General features: G+C 39.1%; 3 protein-coding genes across 3 annotated transcripts; 1 reads left to right on the top strand and 2 right to left on the bottom strand.

Moving 5' to 3' along the window:
* The first annotated feature begins 4549 nt into the window (after positions 1-4549).
* Ox (ubiquinol-cytochrome C reductase complex subunit oxen) lies at positions 4550-5323 on the top strand. The gene is made up of 2 exons (XM_076782823.1): positions 4550-4852; positions 5179-5323. The coding sequence occupies exons 1-2, from the start codon at positions 4709-4711 to the stop codon at positions 5215-5217; spliced, it is 183 nt and encodes a 60-aa protein (XP_076638938.1). The 5' UTR covers positions 4550-4708; the 3' UTR covers positions 5218-5323.
* On the bottom strand, positions 5236-11803 carry LOC143351317 (uncharacterized). Its single transcript, XM_076782821.1, has 14 exons — positions 11412-11803; positions 10171-10370; positions 9405-9587; positions 9119-9332; positions 8775-8992; positions 8512-8697; positions 8225-8375; positions 7949-8146; positions 7226-7293; positions 6918-7100; positions 6126-6551; positions 5847-6041; positions 5627-5765; positions 5236-5538 (listed from the first exon to the last, which is right to left on the bottom strand). Exons 1-14 carry the CDS (start codon positions 11431-11433, stop codon positions 5411-5413), a joined length of 2511 nt encoding a protein of 836 aa, XP_076638936.1. The 5' UTR covers positions 11434-11803; the 3' UTR covers positions 5236-5410.
* A 105-nt stretch (positions 11804-11908) lies between these two features.
* On the bottom strand, positions 11909-14985 carry LOC143351318 (uncharacterized). Its single transcript, XM_076782822.1, has 3 exons — positions 12622-14985; positions 12375-12538; positions 11909-12027 (listed from the first exon to the last, which is right to left on the bottom strand). The coding sequence occupies exons 1-3, from the start codon at positions 13120-13122 to the stop codon at positions 12006-12008; spliced, it is 687 nt and encodes a 228-aa protein (XP_076638937.1). The 5' UTR covers positions 13123-14985; the 3' UTR covers positions 11909-12005.
* Between the last annotated feature and the right edge of the window lie 74 nt (positions 14986-15059).

The raw sequence follows: 15059 nt of genomic DNA, 5'->3' as shown, positions 1-15059 counted from the left end.
GCTATTAAAGCAAGAATAACGAACGGTTACATTGATAAATAATAGTTTACTTGAATTGACGATCTATTATAAACTTTAACTATTGCAGAGTTGTTGGTAGAGTACTGTTCTCGAATACTACATAGGCTATCGTGTCCAGATTACACGTATCGGAATTTATTCCCAAAACACAATTATACCTATTTAATAATTAATAGTTTCATGCTTGGATTCATAATCTTTGTATTGTATTTATTGAAAAATAAATTGATGGATTGATAATCCAGTTGTATAAAAAATGGATATGAAAAAATAGTATTTTACATTAACGTACGTACGCTACATTACGTAACATTACGTAACATTACGTAATAGCTCTTCAAAATTTTTCGCAGCCGGAAAGTTTTCGGCAAAAATTACGTAATATTACGTAACATTATGTAATATTACGTAATAACCCTTTAAAATTTTTGCCGAAAGTTTCAGGGCCACCGGTAAGTTCCAGGGATTCCGAGAATTTTCAAGAATTCTTAGAAATGACGTCTTTGAATTTGAAATCTTTCCGGGGAACTTAGAAAATTTTAAAAGATTCGAAGTGTCTTATAACTAAGGGAATGATTTCGATAGGAAAAGAAGGGTAAAAATGATGAGAACACATAGAATTCTTTGAAATTATATCATTTATTGCCATAGATTTACATTATGCAACACTTTAATATATATGAACATATTATATTATATTATATGGTGTCACAATTTGTCAGCAACGGTCAGCAGTGGTCAGCGATGGTCAGCGATGGTCAGCGATGGTCAGCTGACGTCGGATGATGTTGGCAGAGGTCAGCAGAGGGTGGCAGTAGCCAGTAGTAATCGTTGTACGTTGCCAAAAATATAAACGGTGGTCAGCAGTCGTCAGCAGCGGTCAGCAGAGGCCAGCAGTGGCAAGCAGAGATCAGCAGGGGCGAACAGTAGCATGTAGTAATTGTTATACGATGTCAGAAGCGTCGGGGGTGGTCAGCAGTGTTCAGCAGAGGCTAGCAAAGGCATGCACAGGCAAGCAGAAACCTGCAAAGGCTAGCAGAGACTTGTAGGGGCATGCAGTAGTAAGTATTAATCGTTATACATTATCAGAAATATCTGCAGTGGTCAGTAGCGTTCGGCAGAGGCCAGGAAAGTTCAGCAGAGACAAGCACACGCTGACAGAGATTCGAGATTCCAAATCGTATACCGTAGACGGGTTGTTGGATTTCAGTTGTTCAAGAGCGAGAAGGCAAATGTGAGCCTGCCTCTCTCGACTCCCACGAGGCGGTCCGAAACTACTTCGGGCAGCTTCGGAATAATCGAGAAGGAGGGCATGTGTCAGTTTGCCTTTGTCGACTTTCCGAAACTCCACGAGCTCACGTACTCGTGATCTTCCATGTGTAAGTAGAGCACCGGGTGCTGAATCTGGCATCTCTGGTTGAGATGCCAGATTCAGCACCCGGTGCCCTACTCACACATGGAAGATCACGCGTACGTGAGCTCGTGGAGTTTCGGAAAGTCGACAAAGGCAAACTGACACATGCCCTCTTTCTCGATTATTCCGAAGCTGCCCGAAGTAATTTCGGACCGCCTCGTGGGAGTCGAGAGAGGCAGGCTCACATTTGCCTTCTCGCTCTGAAATCCGACCTCCCGTCTACGGCATACGATTCGGAATCTCGACTGCCCAGGTATTTCTATTTGCCTTTCCGAGAGTTCATTACTGAACTCTGCAAATTACTCCTAGTTTCTATTTGCCTCAGATGACCTCTGATGACCAGTGCTGACAAAAGTACAGAACTCCCGACAACTTTTGACACCATACAGCGACTGTTACTGACTGCTCCTGATTACTGCTTGCCTCCGCTGGACTCTGCTGACCATCGCTTATATTTCTGACAACTTATAACGATTACTACTGACTTCTGCTAACCTCTGTTGGTCTTTGCTGATCTCTGCCAGCGTGTGCTTGTCTCTGCTGAACTTTCCTGGCCTCTGCCGAACGCTACTGACCACTGCAGGTATTTCTGATAATGTATAACGATTAATACTTACTACTGCATGCTCCTACAAGTCTCTGCTTGTCTTTGCAGGTTTCTGCTTGCCTGTGCATACCTTTGCTGCCCTCTGCTGAACACTGCTGACCACCCCTGATGCTTCTGACATCGTATAACAATTACTACATGCTACTGTTCGCACCTGCTGATCTCTGCTGGCCTCTACTGACCGCCGCTTATATTTCTGACAACGTATAACGATTACTACTGACTTCTGCCTGCCTCCGCTGGTCTCTGCTGGCCTCTGCTGACCACTCCTGTTACTTCTGACAACGTATAACGATTACGACTGGCTACTGTCAGCCTCTCTCAGCCTCTGCTGACCTCTGCTGACCACCCCTGATGCTTCTGGCAACGTATAACGATTACAACTTGCTACTGCTTGCCCCTGCTAGTCTCTGCATGCCTCTGCATCCCTCTGCTGACCTCTGCTGACCACGCTGACCTTTGTTAACAACTTCTAACATGATGTACATCTATTAAAACTTTGTATAATGTAAATCTATGACAATAAATGATATAATTTCAAAGAATTCTATGTGTTCTCATCACTTTTACCTTTCTTTTCCTCTCCCCATTATTCCCTTAGTTATAAGAAACCGTTTCTCTACTTAAAACTGGAATTCCAAAGTGCCCGGAGCGTTTTCTGAAAACCACTTTCGAAACTGGGTCAAGGCCAAATCCTGATTCCCAAAGCGCCCGGAATTTTTCTAAGATTCGATGGCCTTGACCTACTTTCGAAATTCGGTCAAGGCCATCCGGATTTCCAAGTTGGCCCGAAGATTTCTAAAATTTCGAATGGCCTTGACCTACTTTCGAAATTGGGTCAAGGCCATCCGGATTTCCAAGTTGGCCCGAAGATTTCTAAAATTTCGAATGGCCTTGACCCACTTTCGAAATTGGGTCAAGGCCAAATCCGGATTCTCAAAGCGCCCGAAATTTTTCTGAGATTTGATGGCCTTGACCCAATTTCGAAAGTGGGTCAAGGCCATCCGGATTTCCAAAGTGCCCGGAATTTTTCTAAGATTCGAATGGCCTTGACCCACTTTCGAAACTGGGCCAAGGTCAAGGTCAAATTCGGATTTCCAAAGTTCCCGGAACATTTCTAAAATGCTGGTGAACTTGCGAAGAAGGTGGTACGCATCTTATAGGTAAGAGAATGATTTGGAGAGGAAAAGGACGGTAAAAAATGATGAGAATACATTGAATACTTTGAAATTATATCATTTATTGTCATAGATTTACATTATACAAAACTTTAATACATATAAACATATTATATTATATTACATCATGTCACAAGTTGTCAGCAACGGTCAGCAGTGGTCAGCGATGGTCAGCTGACGTCGGGAGATGTTGGCAGAGGCCAGCTTAGGTCGGGAGATGCTGGGAGAAGTCAGCAGAGGCTGGCAGTAGCCAGTAGTAATCGTTGTACGTTGCCAGAAATATAAGCGGTGGTCAGCAGTGGTCAGCAGTGATCAGCAGAGGCCAACGGAGGCCAACGGAGGCATGCAGAGGCAAGTAGAGTCCAGCAGGGGCAGGCAGTAGCAAGTTGTAATCGTTATACGTTGTTAGAAGTATCAGGAGTGGTCAGCAGCGGTCAGCAGAGGCCAGCGGAGGCAGGCAGAAGTCAGTAGTAATCGTTATACGTTGTCAGAAATTCCAGAAGTGGTCAGCAGCAGTCAGCAGAGGCTGGGAGAGACTAACAGTAGCCAGTCGTAATCGTTATACGTTGTCAGAAATTCCAGGAGTGGTCAGCAGCGGTCAGCAGAGGCCAGTGGAGACCTGTTGACGGGAGGTCGGATATTAGTTGTTCAAGAGCGAGAAGGGAAGTGTGAGCCTTTCTCTCTCAATTCCCACGAGACGGTCCGAACTTACTTTGGGCAACTTCGGAGAATCGAGAAAGAGTGCATGCGTCATTTTGCCTTTGTCGGGTTTCCGAAACTCCACGAGCTCACGTACGCGTGATCTGACATAGTGTGAGAGAGCACCCTCGGTGCCTTTCTGGCATCTCTGCTGGCATCTCTGAATTCAACCAGACTTTTAAGTGCTACCAGACGACAGACTGGTGCTCGTAGAAAATTGCCCCTCCACTTACGTACACTTCGGCAAACTTCGACAAAGTTGAAGTATTTGAATGCTATTTATTTAGTGTGCTTTTCTAATTGTGTTCTCTGTTTATAACAGATTCTAAAAATATTTTCTATCTGTTAACTCTACGTGCAAAAAATAAAGTATATTAACGCGCTAACTGCTATGCCAGTTTTTCTTGACTAGGTTTATCCTCGACTATTTTTCAAATTACAATGTGACAAACAGGTAGAAATATTCAATAGCTCAACGACGTACATACAAAATATATCTGGGGACTTTAAACACAGAATTCTGGGGTCCCCGAGCATTCGGTGTTAATTCTAATATTATCGATTCAGAACAGAATAAGATTACAACGCTACTGGCGGTAAGAATTAAGACGAACTGCTTCAAAAAGTATTCCATGTTCTATAATATAGTAGTGGAAGATCTCATACTCGGTCATCGTATCGTAGTAACGAGAGATAGAAACGATCGCGAGTAACGTAACAGTAAAGTTATTCCATTTTGCAATTAAAGCTAACAATTTGCTTTGAGACGTATTAATTTGAATCGGTATAATGGCTGGACTAGCAAGTACTACATACAATTTAATTTTTAAAAGGACCTCTGCGCTTGTCTTTACCATAATGGTAACCAGTTTCTTCTTTGAGCGAGTGCTCGATGTCTCTACAGACAATGTATTTGAGAACGTCAATAAAGGGGTTTGTATAAATTAAATTCACGTTTAAAGATTTTTATAGTATATCGTGTAAATTAGCAATTTATTTAAGGAACGTGCTTAAATGGTTTTCTATCGCATATCGAATTGTTCAAATTCATCGATTATTACGTTAAATAATTTTGTTAAACAAGTTAATAGTGTAAGTTTTGCATAAAAAAACATGTACGTTATATGCAATTAGTGCCGTAGTTTTTTACAAACAATACTAAATTGTATGTTAAAACGGGATTGCATAACAGGGAGATTATTTTGCTTAGAAAATGACTAAACTTTTCGGAATAACACTGGTGGTAATTTTTGTTTCAGAAACTGTGGAAAGATATCGAGCATAAATATGTAAAATAGGTGGAAAATGTTATCTAGTTTATATTAGATATTCACATATAATTTATATTAAATAGGTACATTATATTGTTATAATTATGTGAATAAAGAACAGTCTTAAACACAATATTATTTTTTAACTTTTATACACAATATGTATTTATTATTAATATATATAGCTACTACTTATATGATAGTCACCAAACATCTTTCGTTAAAACGGTTCAATAAAACGACCAGAAAACAGTGTTGTATGTGTTACAGAGTCGACGATTAGAAACAGAAATGGTCTATTGAATTTGATGTCATTATTCCAAGATGAAAGGGGCACGAATCCAATTTCTGTTACGATAAGTATTTATTAAAAACACAACATATATAAATTCTAAATGTTTTAAGGAAATTAAGAAAAAAGTTTTCTTTAAAATACCTGTATCAGCTACAGCTAATGTTCCATCTTCGTCTACTTCTATTTTCACATTTTGAAATATACTTGCCACCTTCAGAGAACCATTGGATACAATGTTTGTTAAATTTACATCAGATTTAAATATACTCTCAATACCCAACTAAAATAAAACATTGTTTGCAATATTTGACAGTACTCCTATTCTGAATCAAGTTTAAGTTAGAATTATAACAGAACTCACGTGTTGTATTGTAGGTACTAAATTGAGACTGTTCTCGATAGTAAATTTGGGAAGGTAAATGGTAGCATCTCTTTCCTTTAAATTTGCTAACATCACGGAAACGGGAACAGTGGCTAAATCTTTAGATAATATTCGAAGATATGGATCATTTTCTTTTCTGTTTGGCATTAACAGCAACATAAATGTTTTGTTATCCTGAAATATTAATATGCTCGTGTTATGAAAGTTACAGTGTCTCACATAAAGTTACAATGACTATGACTGATACGTTTTTCGTACCGAGTATGGAATTTCGAGAACTTCCGCATCGATTGAAGATATCTGAGCGTATCTGTACGTAGATTCGTGTATCATGAAGTTGATGTTTCGACATTCACCATTTGGTGTATAGAAGCAATATAGTTTCGTTTTCTTCTTGTTGAACGATTTTAACCAATGCCCTCTAAAGTAAATGACCGAAGTTAATACTAAACGTGTGTCAGCTTGAATACTGTTCACCAAGGGCGAGGAAATTTTATTGCGCGATGCCTGACGAACCCAGTCATTAATAATGGCCGCGGCACTTCGAGTATCCGCAAAGTTTATACTTTGGACATCACCTTTGTAATGCAACTGTAAAGTGTTTCTATAGCTATCCAGCACGTTAAAATTCTTATCTACCCACAGGCAGGTCGCTATATCAATTTCTGTACCATTTTCATTCCTCTGTAAAAATAAAAAACGTGTTGCGCATATAATGAAACCTACCGGAAGTCAAACCTGGAATCAATTTTTATCAAAAGTTCTTAATGGTACGAATTTTGTTTCTCATAAAAATGTTACGACACCAGGTATTCTTTTAAGGGGTACGACCAAATATTTATTCAAAAATAGTATCAAATGACGACTCTTCTTATTTTTCTATCCATCAAAAAAAAATCACAAAAAACGCTTCATTTCAGGTTTTTACAGTGGTCTTACCCTTTAAATGAAAAGTATAAGCTTTAACAAAATTAAAGAAGAATTAGTCGTTTCGATTAAAATTTACAAATTTATAAATAGACAAATTTGCAGATAAGTTTGTTGACCTACCTTTAAAGATTTCAAAACAAGTTTCGTAATTTCTCTTCTCCTCAACTCGTTTTCCGGTAATCGTAGAACCGAAATTATTTCTCTTTTCGTTTCTTCGTTTGCACCATCCGAAAGCATCGTCAAAGCTGTTTTAATGCTCGCAGGCGACGACACTAGATTTCCTTCGTATTTTTTGTTCAAGACCTGAGGAACGAGAACATATTCGATACTTCATTTATTATGAAAAATCATAAACAGAGTTAGTATACGAATTAATTTAAAAATGGTTATTCGTTATTTAAAAATAAAATTTGTCCGTCTCTGCTTACCTGTGAAAAGTACATGTTGAAGAGGTTGTTCCGATCTTCGGCATTCAAGCCTGCCTGCAAGGTTGAGTCTAGAAATATGTTCACGTTAATATCGTGCATGGATGCATTTATTCGTTTAATGGAAAATGGTTGCTAAGAGAAAAGATCGTTATATCGCGTTGAACACACGTTGAAAATCATTTTTCTTTTTCACGGTGTTCTGGAAGAAATAGAAATTAGCGATAGCCTCGAACATACTTAACGAAACAAGTTCAGACAGAGTTTCTAGGATTTCGGAATAACATCGTTAGGATTACCGAGATTCCAGGTGTAGGTGTCAACGTAAGCAAATGTAAGAGGCTTGGATAAATTCATGGAGAAAACTATAAGAAACAAAAACACAAACTTCTGGCTAAAAACTTTGACACTATCTATGGATATTCTAAAGATAAAATTTCTATTAGAATATTATTGCTTATAGTTGATAATTATTCGAGACAGTGAAAACATAAATTAACGGCGTTAATAATCTTTACATGTGGAATTTCTATGTTACAGTTAAGTCTGTTACATTCAATTCGAATTTGGACGAGAAGCAGTAAGTATCGTCTAGAGAAGAGTTAAATTGAATGTAATTAGAAGAAGACAAGGAAAGGGTAGATACGCGAAGGCAAGCGTTTGTTCCAGTCGGTTCACCAATTATTCCCAAAAATTTGCACAGCCATATCGAGGTAATAGATTAACCTGCAACCGATACTGCTGGGCCAAATTTAGATGGAAAGTCCTGCATCGAGTTAGGGCTTAAAGGGCTGCCCTCTTGTCTAGGTTCCATCATTTTGCCTACGTAGAGGATCGTTCCTGTAGATTCGTCTTCGATGTAAAACATAAACGGATGATTCGCGTGGAACGTTTCTTCCCCGATTTTATTTCCGACATCGATCTCTAAAACAAAAGATAAAAACGCCTCCGTGAGCGTAAGAGGCATCTACTCGCATAGGTGGAATAAAAAATATCATCTACCAGTGGCCGCGTAAGCCGTAGTTCCCTTTTCATTCACTTCTATACCAGTCTTTTGCAAAATGTCCGAAACTTTCAGGTGTCTGGAAGTTCGTTTGGTGCGAGCTATACCCGTCAACGTCGCCGTGTCGTCGAAAATGTCGCGGATACCGAGCTGTTCGACGAAACAGACGGAAACAATACCATCTCGTTAAATTGTTGGTATTTGATTATTCGAATACTTAACTATTCAAAAACATAATTGTACCAAAACTCTGATTTACAGAAAGATCGATTTGCGCGAAGCATACCTCGCGTAGCACGGATTCCAAATGGCTGGTGAATTCGAATTTGAATTTCGGAATGGAAACATCGACGATTAAATTTTGCATAAGCCACACGTATCGAGTCAGCACGAACGGGGTGATTGCATTTACGAGCTTATCCATTCCGTTCCTAGTACGCGGCAACAGGAGATACATGGCGAACTTGTGCCCCTAGCATTGATTAAGAAAAGATATTAAAGTAAAGTAGATCATAAAATACGAAACATATGGAATAAGATTCAACGTACGTCGTACGGTATACGTAGAATTTTCGCGTCCAGCTCAGGAGACTCGGAATAATAGAAGCGTTTAGTGACATGCATAAATGGTACATTCACGATTGCATTGTCGGCTGTGTAAAACGGTCCTGTACGAGTACTTTCCGGATTGAAGTATTTGCGACGCCACGATCCTTTGAAGAAGAGCGCGTTCATAATGAGCATCAGCGAATTCTTCACGTTGTTTTCTGGAAAAGAAACAGAATCTGAATTCGATGGTATTTCATTAGATTGCATTGAATTTGCAGCTATTTCTTAAGAAGAAAATTAAAACTTATCGTTCTTTCTATCTTCTGAACAGACGTTATCCTTACCGTCATCTATCATCTTATCGATGTTACCATCGGTCAGGTTGCTAACCCAATGGTTTATTGACTGGACCAACGGACCCGCCTCGGTAAAATTCGCGTTGACCACGTCGGTATTGTAAAAGGTCTTCACGATCGCCTCGTATCGCTGTCTGGTCAGAATGTTCGAGTCGACGTACATTCGCGTTCCGATGTTCAACGTGTACGCCGGTGAACTTGCCTGCAAGAAAGTCGAAGCACATTGATTTTCAAGCTGGTGAAAAGGATGACGCGTATGTTTCAGAACGTTTACCTGGAGCGAATGCAAAGTCGTGGAAAACCTTTCTCTGGTAGCTGCTCGAGTAACGGGCAGCTGCATCGCGCTGGCAAGCTCGTGTGCAGTTTCATCCTGGGCGCCTTCGTACAGCAATACCAACGCGATCTTCAGAGATATGGGCGATACGAGAATATTCCCGGAGTATCTTTTGTTCATGGCCTGCAACAACGCGAAAAGATCATCAAAATGAAAGAAGTTTAGACAATTTCTATACAGGGTGTTCGGCCAACCCTGGGAAAAATTTTAATGGGAGATTCTGGAGGTCAAAATAAGACAAAAATCAAGAATGCCAATTTGTCGATCGAGACTTCGTTAAAAAGTTATTAACGTTTAAAGTTCCGCCTGTAGAACTGCAATCTGCGAACAGCTGCTAGTGGTTCTCACTCAAAAAACTGTAAGGCTGTTGATGAGTCAGTAAGAAGAGTTTCTCATGCTGAGTGAGAGCCACTATCGCGTGCACGCAGCTGTACGCAGATTGCCGTTCTACAGGCGGAACTTTAAACGTTAATAACTTTTTAACGAAGTCTCGATCAACAAATTGGCATTCTTGATTTTCGTCTTATTTTGACCTCCAGAATCTCCCATTAAAATTTTTCCCAGGATTGGTCGAACATCCTGTATGTAAGACAGTGTTTTCCAAAGTGGATGAAGGGGAATTTTATATTCTTATAATATCGTCTTGTATTAAAAAATAATTGTTATAATATTGTCTTAAGCAGAACTGGAATTTCGTGATCGTTACCCTGAGCAGCGTCCAATCGAAAATGTTGAAACGTTCTCCTTGATAAGGCACGAAGTCGTCCAGGTCGTATTCATCGTCGAGGTTCATGATCGAAGGATCGATGTTCTGCGTCACGTTCGAATTAATGGACATATCTCGTAGCAGCTGGGATTTGCATCCTGTCGTCGCGAGAATCGCGATGAACGCGATCGTTGTGTAGCCTAAAATTAATATATCTTTATAAATAGAATTGTAACTTCGTAATTGTACAATTGTTAAACCATTTCGACTCAGATGTACAGTTCGGAAGATATCTCAACCGAATTACATGTTTCTAGAATCTCCGTCTGTCCGTTCCGAGTCTATTAATTTTTTATATTTACAATAAGTTTCAAAATACAAAGGTGAACGCGTTAAAAGAGTACAGACATTTAAAAGTCAATAAACATATCTAAAAAAATTTACATATGTATTTCTGAAACTTTTGGTTAAAAAAAATTCTCAAAGCATTTCCAATTGAAATCCTCCTTAAGACCATTTTCAAGATGGCGCGCAACTTTTTTTCGAAGTATCGTAACTTCGATAATTTAACATGTATCGGTATAAAATTCACAGAAAGTTTCAAGAATACACAGCTTTAGGAATTCCAATAAAATAAACGATTATTTTGTGTATATATCTGATGGAAATCCCACGTTACTCATCCGTAATGATGATCAGGAAGTAGGAAAAGATTCGCCGACCTTTGTCGATAAACAGACCTCGACACGTTTGAACTAACGCTTTCTCATTTCACGGTAATTCAATTTTTCAAGCATAATTTCGACGCTTCGTTTCAAGAAATATTTTTGAAAATGATAGTTGTGTATTTACAGTAATTAAGCAACGAAATATTTTCAAAAATAATATTTTTATAAATACCGAATGTTATTCTAATTATTAAACGTATCGATCAAAACAAGCAAGTTTACGTTTATTCCAAAAGTTGACTCCTTGACTCTCGTTCATGCAAACTGTTTCTTTCTGCATGCATAAAATTGCAATAAAAATAATGTTAATTGATAGACGATTATCGCCTGTCGCTGAGGAGTACCAAAAGCTTTGAAATAAAGGAAGACTCGAAGTACCACTTAACGATATGTATAATAATTATTTTCGTTTCAAGTAAAGTTTTGTATCTGATTGATCGCGATGACATCGTCTTGACGAATGTCAAGAAAAAGGACGCGAACCGCTTGCATGGAAAATAAACAATTTCTTACCCAGCATTTCGTTGTACTTCATCGCGCCGATTCGTGTTGCGCGTAACAATCTTCTGCGCGGCCTGAACGAAAACCGTCTGTCGAGACAATGGTAGAAAATGGCAAAACGGCCTCTGATCTCATCCAACTGTGTTCACCAAACGCAGAACCGGTCGGTCGGCTTGTCCGTCCGTCCGTCCGTTCTTTAGCCCGCGTACAGTTCGCTGGATGAAAGAGAAGATAGCGAAGAGGCAGGGGGAAAGGACGAATCGTCGAGAAAGGAAGAATCGAAGAACGTGACTCACGGTCAAAAAAAATTGTTTCGTATTCAAGTTGCTTATCATTCGCAGCGTGTCGTTCCCGCGAATTTTGGCAAAGAAAGCACCAAACGGTTCAAACGCGGTGAAACTTTCATTTCGCACTGATCGACACAACGAGACTGTTGTTTACTATAAATCGATCGCACTTTCGAACGATGGATGTGACACGAGCGATGTCGATAGGTCAAATTGGCGAAAAATTGACAGATTTTTAAGGAAACGCACAGATTAGAATTATAGATAAATGCAACGACGCAGGTTTCACTGTTGCGCGTGCGCGCAAGCTAAGAGCGGATCAAGGCTTTCGAGGTCTGGTACTGGAATGGGAAACAATACAATTCACGTAACTCAAAATATTCAGTGTCTCGTACCGGTATGTTTAAATATTACATTATTCTTGAAAACTATATTTCGTATAATATTTTACAATTATTCGCAATAGGGTTGTCGAAGTTTATACAAGCGTCGTGTTTTCTTAACTCCATAAAATGTATTGTCAATACCCACATGTATTTTGGCAGCGTTTGTTGCATGAAATTTTCTTACTGTCTTAATTTATTTGTTGATAAATATTAATTTAACGGAACTTGTACAGCTTATACAGCAAATTACAATCGTTCAGCGAACAAGAGAGTAGACAGGATCCAGACCTAACAAAAATTACCTCCTGGAGAGCCTGCCAGACTTCTCTTTCTGATACGTTGTTTCCTGTTTCTCCCGTTGCATCGCCGTGTACTTCTCGACAGCGTGTAAAACTAGAATGGTGGCTGCGTTTATGTTTTCTGGAGAAACGTATGCCCGAGCCAGTTCAGTTATCTGCTCTTTCACCTGCAAAATGACGGTAGATTCAGAAGGCTTCTTTGGAGAGGTATATAAAAAAAGGAGCACTATGTAAACTAAACCTGTGTTACCTGATTTTTGGTAAGACCGAATCCGAGAAAATTGATGCTGCAAATTGGCGTAAATGTACAGATCATGGTGGTGACAGCGCCGCCCATGAGAATCACGAAGATAAAATGCAACAGGTACGCTCCAACGCGTGCTCCGTGCAAAAGAACATCGTTAGAGAACGGAAGTAACGTTGTTGCGATATCGGTGAGCCAATTGGATTCCTCCTTTTGTGGCAATAAAACTGCCGGAACGAGGTAACCCCCGTATCCTGGTTTTAGAACGAATTCTCTGTTACTGTAATCAGGATAAGTGGGATAAAAATATTGGCTGGCAAGTTGCTGATTCCCTTGAGCGTAAGCCTGTTGCTGCTGGTTTCCGGTTTGAGAGATTGGGTACACCGGTTCGTTCGACTCTTCTTTCTGCTTGGTCTGATCAATTTTAATCTCTTGCTCAGACGGTATCATCGCTGCTGCACTGCACCATCCAATCGCCAATAAAAAAATGATCAAATCACGGAACATTTTTCTTCGATCTTCTTGCCGAGTTTCGTACAAAATATTTTAGCTCGTACCTTCGCACAGCTTCTAAACTCGCAAACTAAGGGAAACATTCTCACCCTTAGCTTTATATACCCTGCAAAAGGTGGAAAAGCAATTACCTGAACTTTTCCTTTATCCCTTTAACAACACAACGGTTCATCCCCCAAGAAGGATGCAAAACTAAGGTCTACGACAGGTAGTAGAGGACCTTTTTGCGTTCAAAGGCCGCGTATCGCTTCCCGAATTCCTCGTCAAGCCGTACACTTTGTGTACAATCAATTTTTGGCGCGTTTTAAAAACTTTAATTTATACTTATAGGTTTATTTACAGGTTGGACTTAGTAATAACAATACTGAATCCAACCTGTCCTTATCATGCATAATTGTTCCATGATTTGAGTGTGAACTGCAAGTTATTTGCTTGGAAAATATTATATCTTTAACGATTGAAAACTTATTAAGAAGTAACGAACGACGGCCAAAACCTCTTGACTTGAATTGAAAAATTTATTTCAAATGAGAATAAATATTATAAATTTCTACGTGCAAGTTCGCGAATTCCCAAATACCCATCTACGGTCTTCTTAAGAATCGTGCACTACAGGTGAAGGATCACTATCACATTATACTGAAAAAACAACGATTTTTTAATACCAATTTGTCGAAATATACACTATTTGACAATTTAGGATTTACAAACGTAGAAACTTGAGAAAATGTGCGTAACGCGCCAATTGAACGCATCAAACGGCTGCAGGTGCGCTACCCCTGATTTAAGTTTCAACGGCATACCTGAAGGGACCGTGAAATATGAGCACCGCGCTTGTTGTTCGTACGTATTCTTCGAGTTACAGTACCTAAACCTCTTCCTCCTTCGCAAAGAATTTACAAATGCTTCTCCGAAGAATAACTTACGAATGCTTGGACAGGTAGAAAAAATTTCGTCGCTAAGTTTTCTCGAAGATCATTTCTGCTTTGAATAGAATTTTCGGGAAAAGGAACGTTTCTTACAGCTTAGGTAGTTTCGTTCCCTTGTCGTGTACGGAGGACAAGGTGTATAAAAATTCATTTGTAACATGCCAAAAATAACTAACTGATTTTATTCTCGAGAAAGAAAGATGTCTGTATAAATAAAGTACGCCTTGGAGATACCAATTCATTATCGGTTATATAATCGCATTTCTATTCTAAGTCCACAGAATATGCGTATGTATTTTAAAAACTTAAATAAATTTTTCAATGAATTATGCCAGACATGCTTCAATCAGGGAAATCGTACTTCGCTATGCGTAGTCATCACTATAATCGGTCAATTATTTCTAGCACGTTATGAAACAAGTAACGCCAATTGCGCAGCAATATAAAAATAAAACAATATAAATTCAACAAAATACAATTCGATTCAAAGGATATTTTCAAAACTATACATTTTCCCTACTTGATTGTGCTTGCAGCAACGATTCGTTTTTAAGTTGTTCGCGTAATATTTCGACTTCGTCCTCGCTGCTTGCGCTGTAAACAATTATAATTTTTCTCTTATTCTTTTTCCGTCTTTTCTCCGCGTTATTCTCAAATTCCTCGCAACGAACGCGTTTCCTTTTTCGTCTCTTCAACTCTAACTCTGCCTTTTCTAATACGGTTAATTCCGCCACTGAAGAAGATTCCCTTTCGTCCTCGTCGTCTCCCACCACGCAGAACGAATCCTAGAAATACCAGATTGAAGCTATCAGTAAAACATATAATGCAGAAATGTTCTATTATACAATATTACAAGGACGCTACGAGAAACTGCAAAACTGCCCTCAGATATTAAAATTAGCCAAAACGACAAAAAGTATGAAAAGAACATTATCAACTTCTTAGAACAAATCAATCATCGTCGTTTACTGTAGCTGTAAATAAATCATGCAATCGTGCAAA

The sequence above is a fragment of the Colletes latitarsis genome, unplaced genomic scaffold, assembly GCF_051014445.1.
Source record: "Colletes latitarsis isolate SP2378_abdomen unplaced genomic scaffold, iyColLati1 scaffold0128, whole genome shotgun sequence".
NCBI lineage: Eukaryota > Metazoa > Arthropoda > Insecta > Hymenoptera > Colletidae > Colletes > Colletes latitarsis.
The sequence above is the reverse complement of the archived record's forward strand: the minus strand, read 5'-3'. Positions and strand labels throughout refer to the sequence as shown.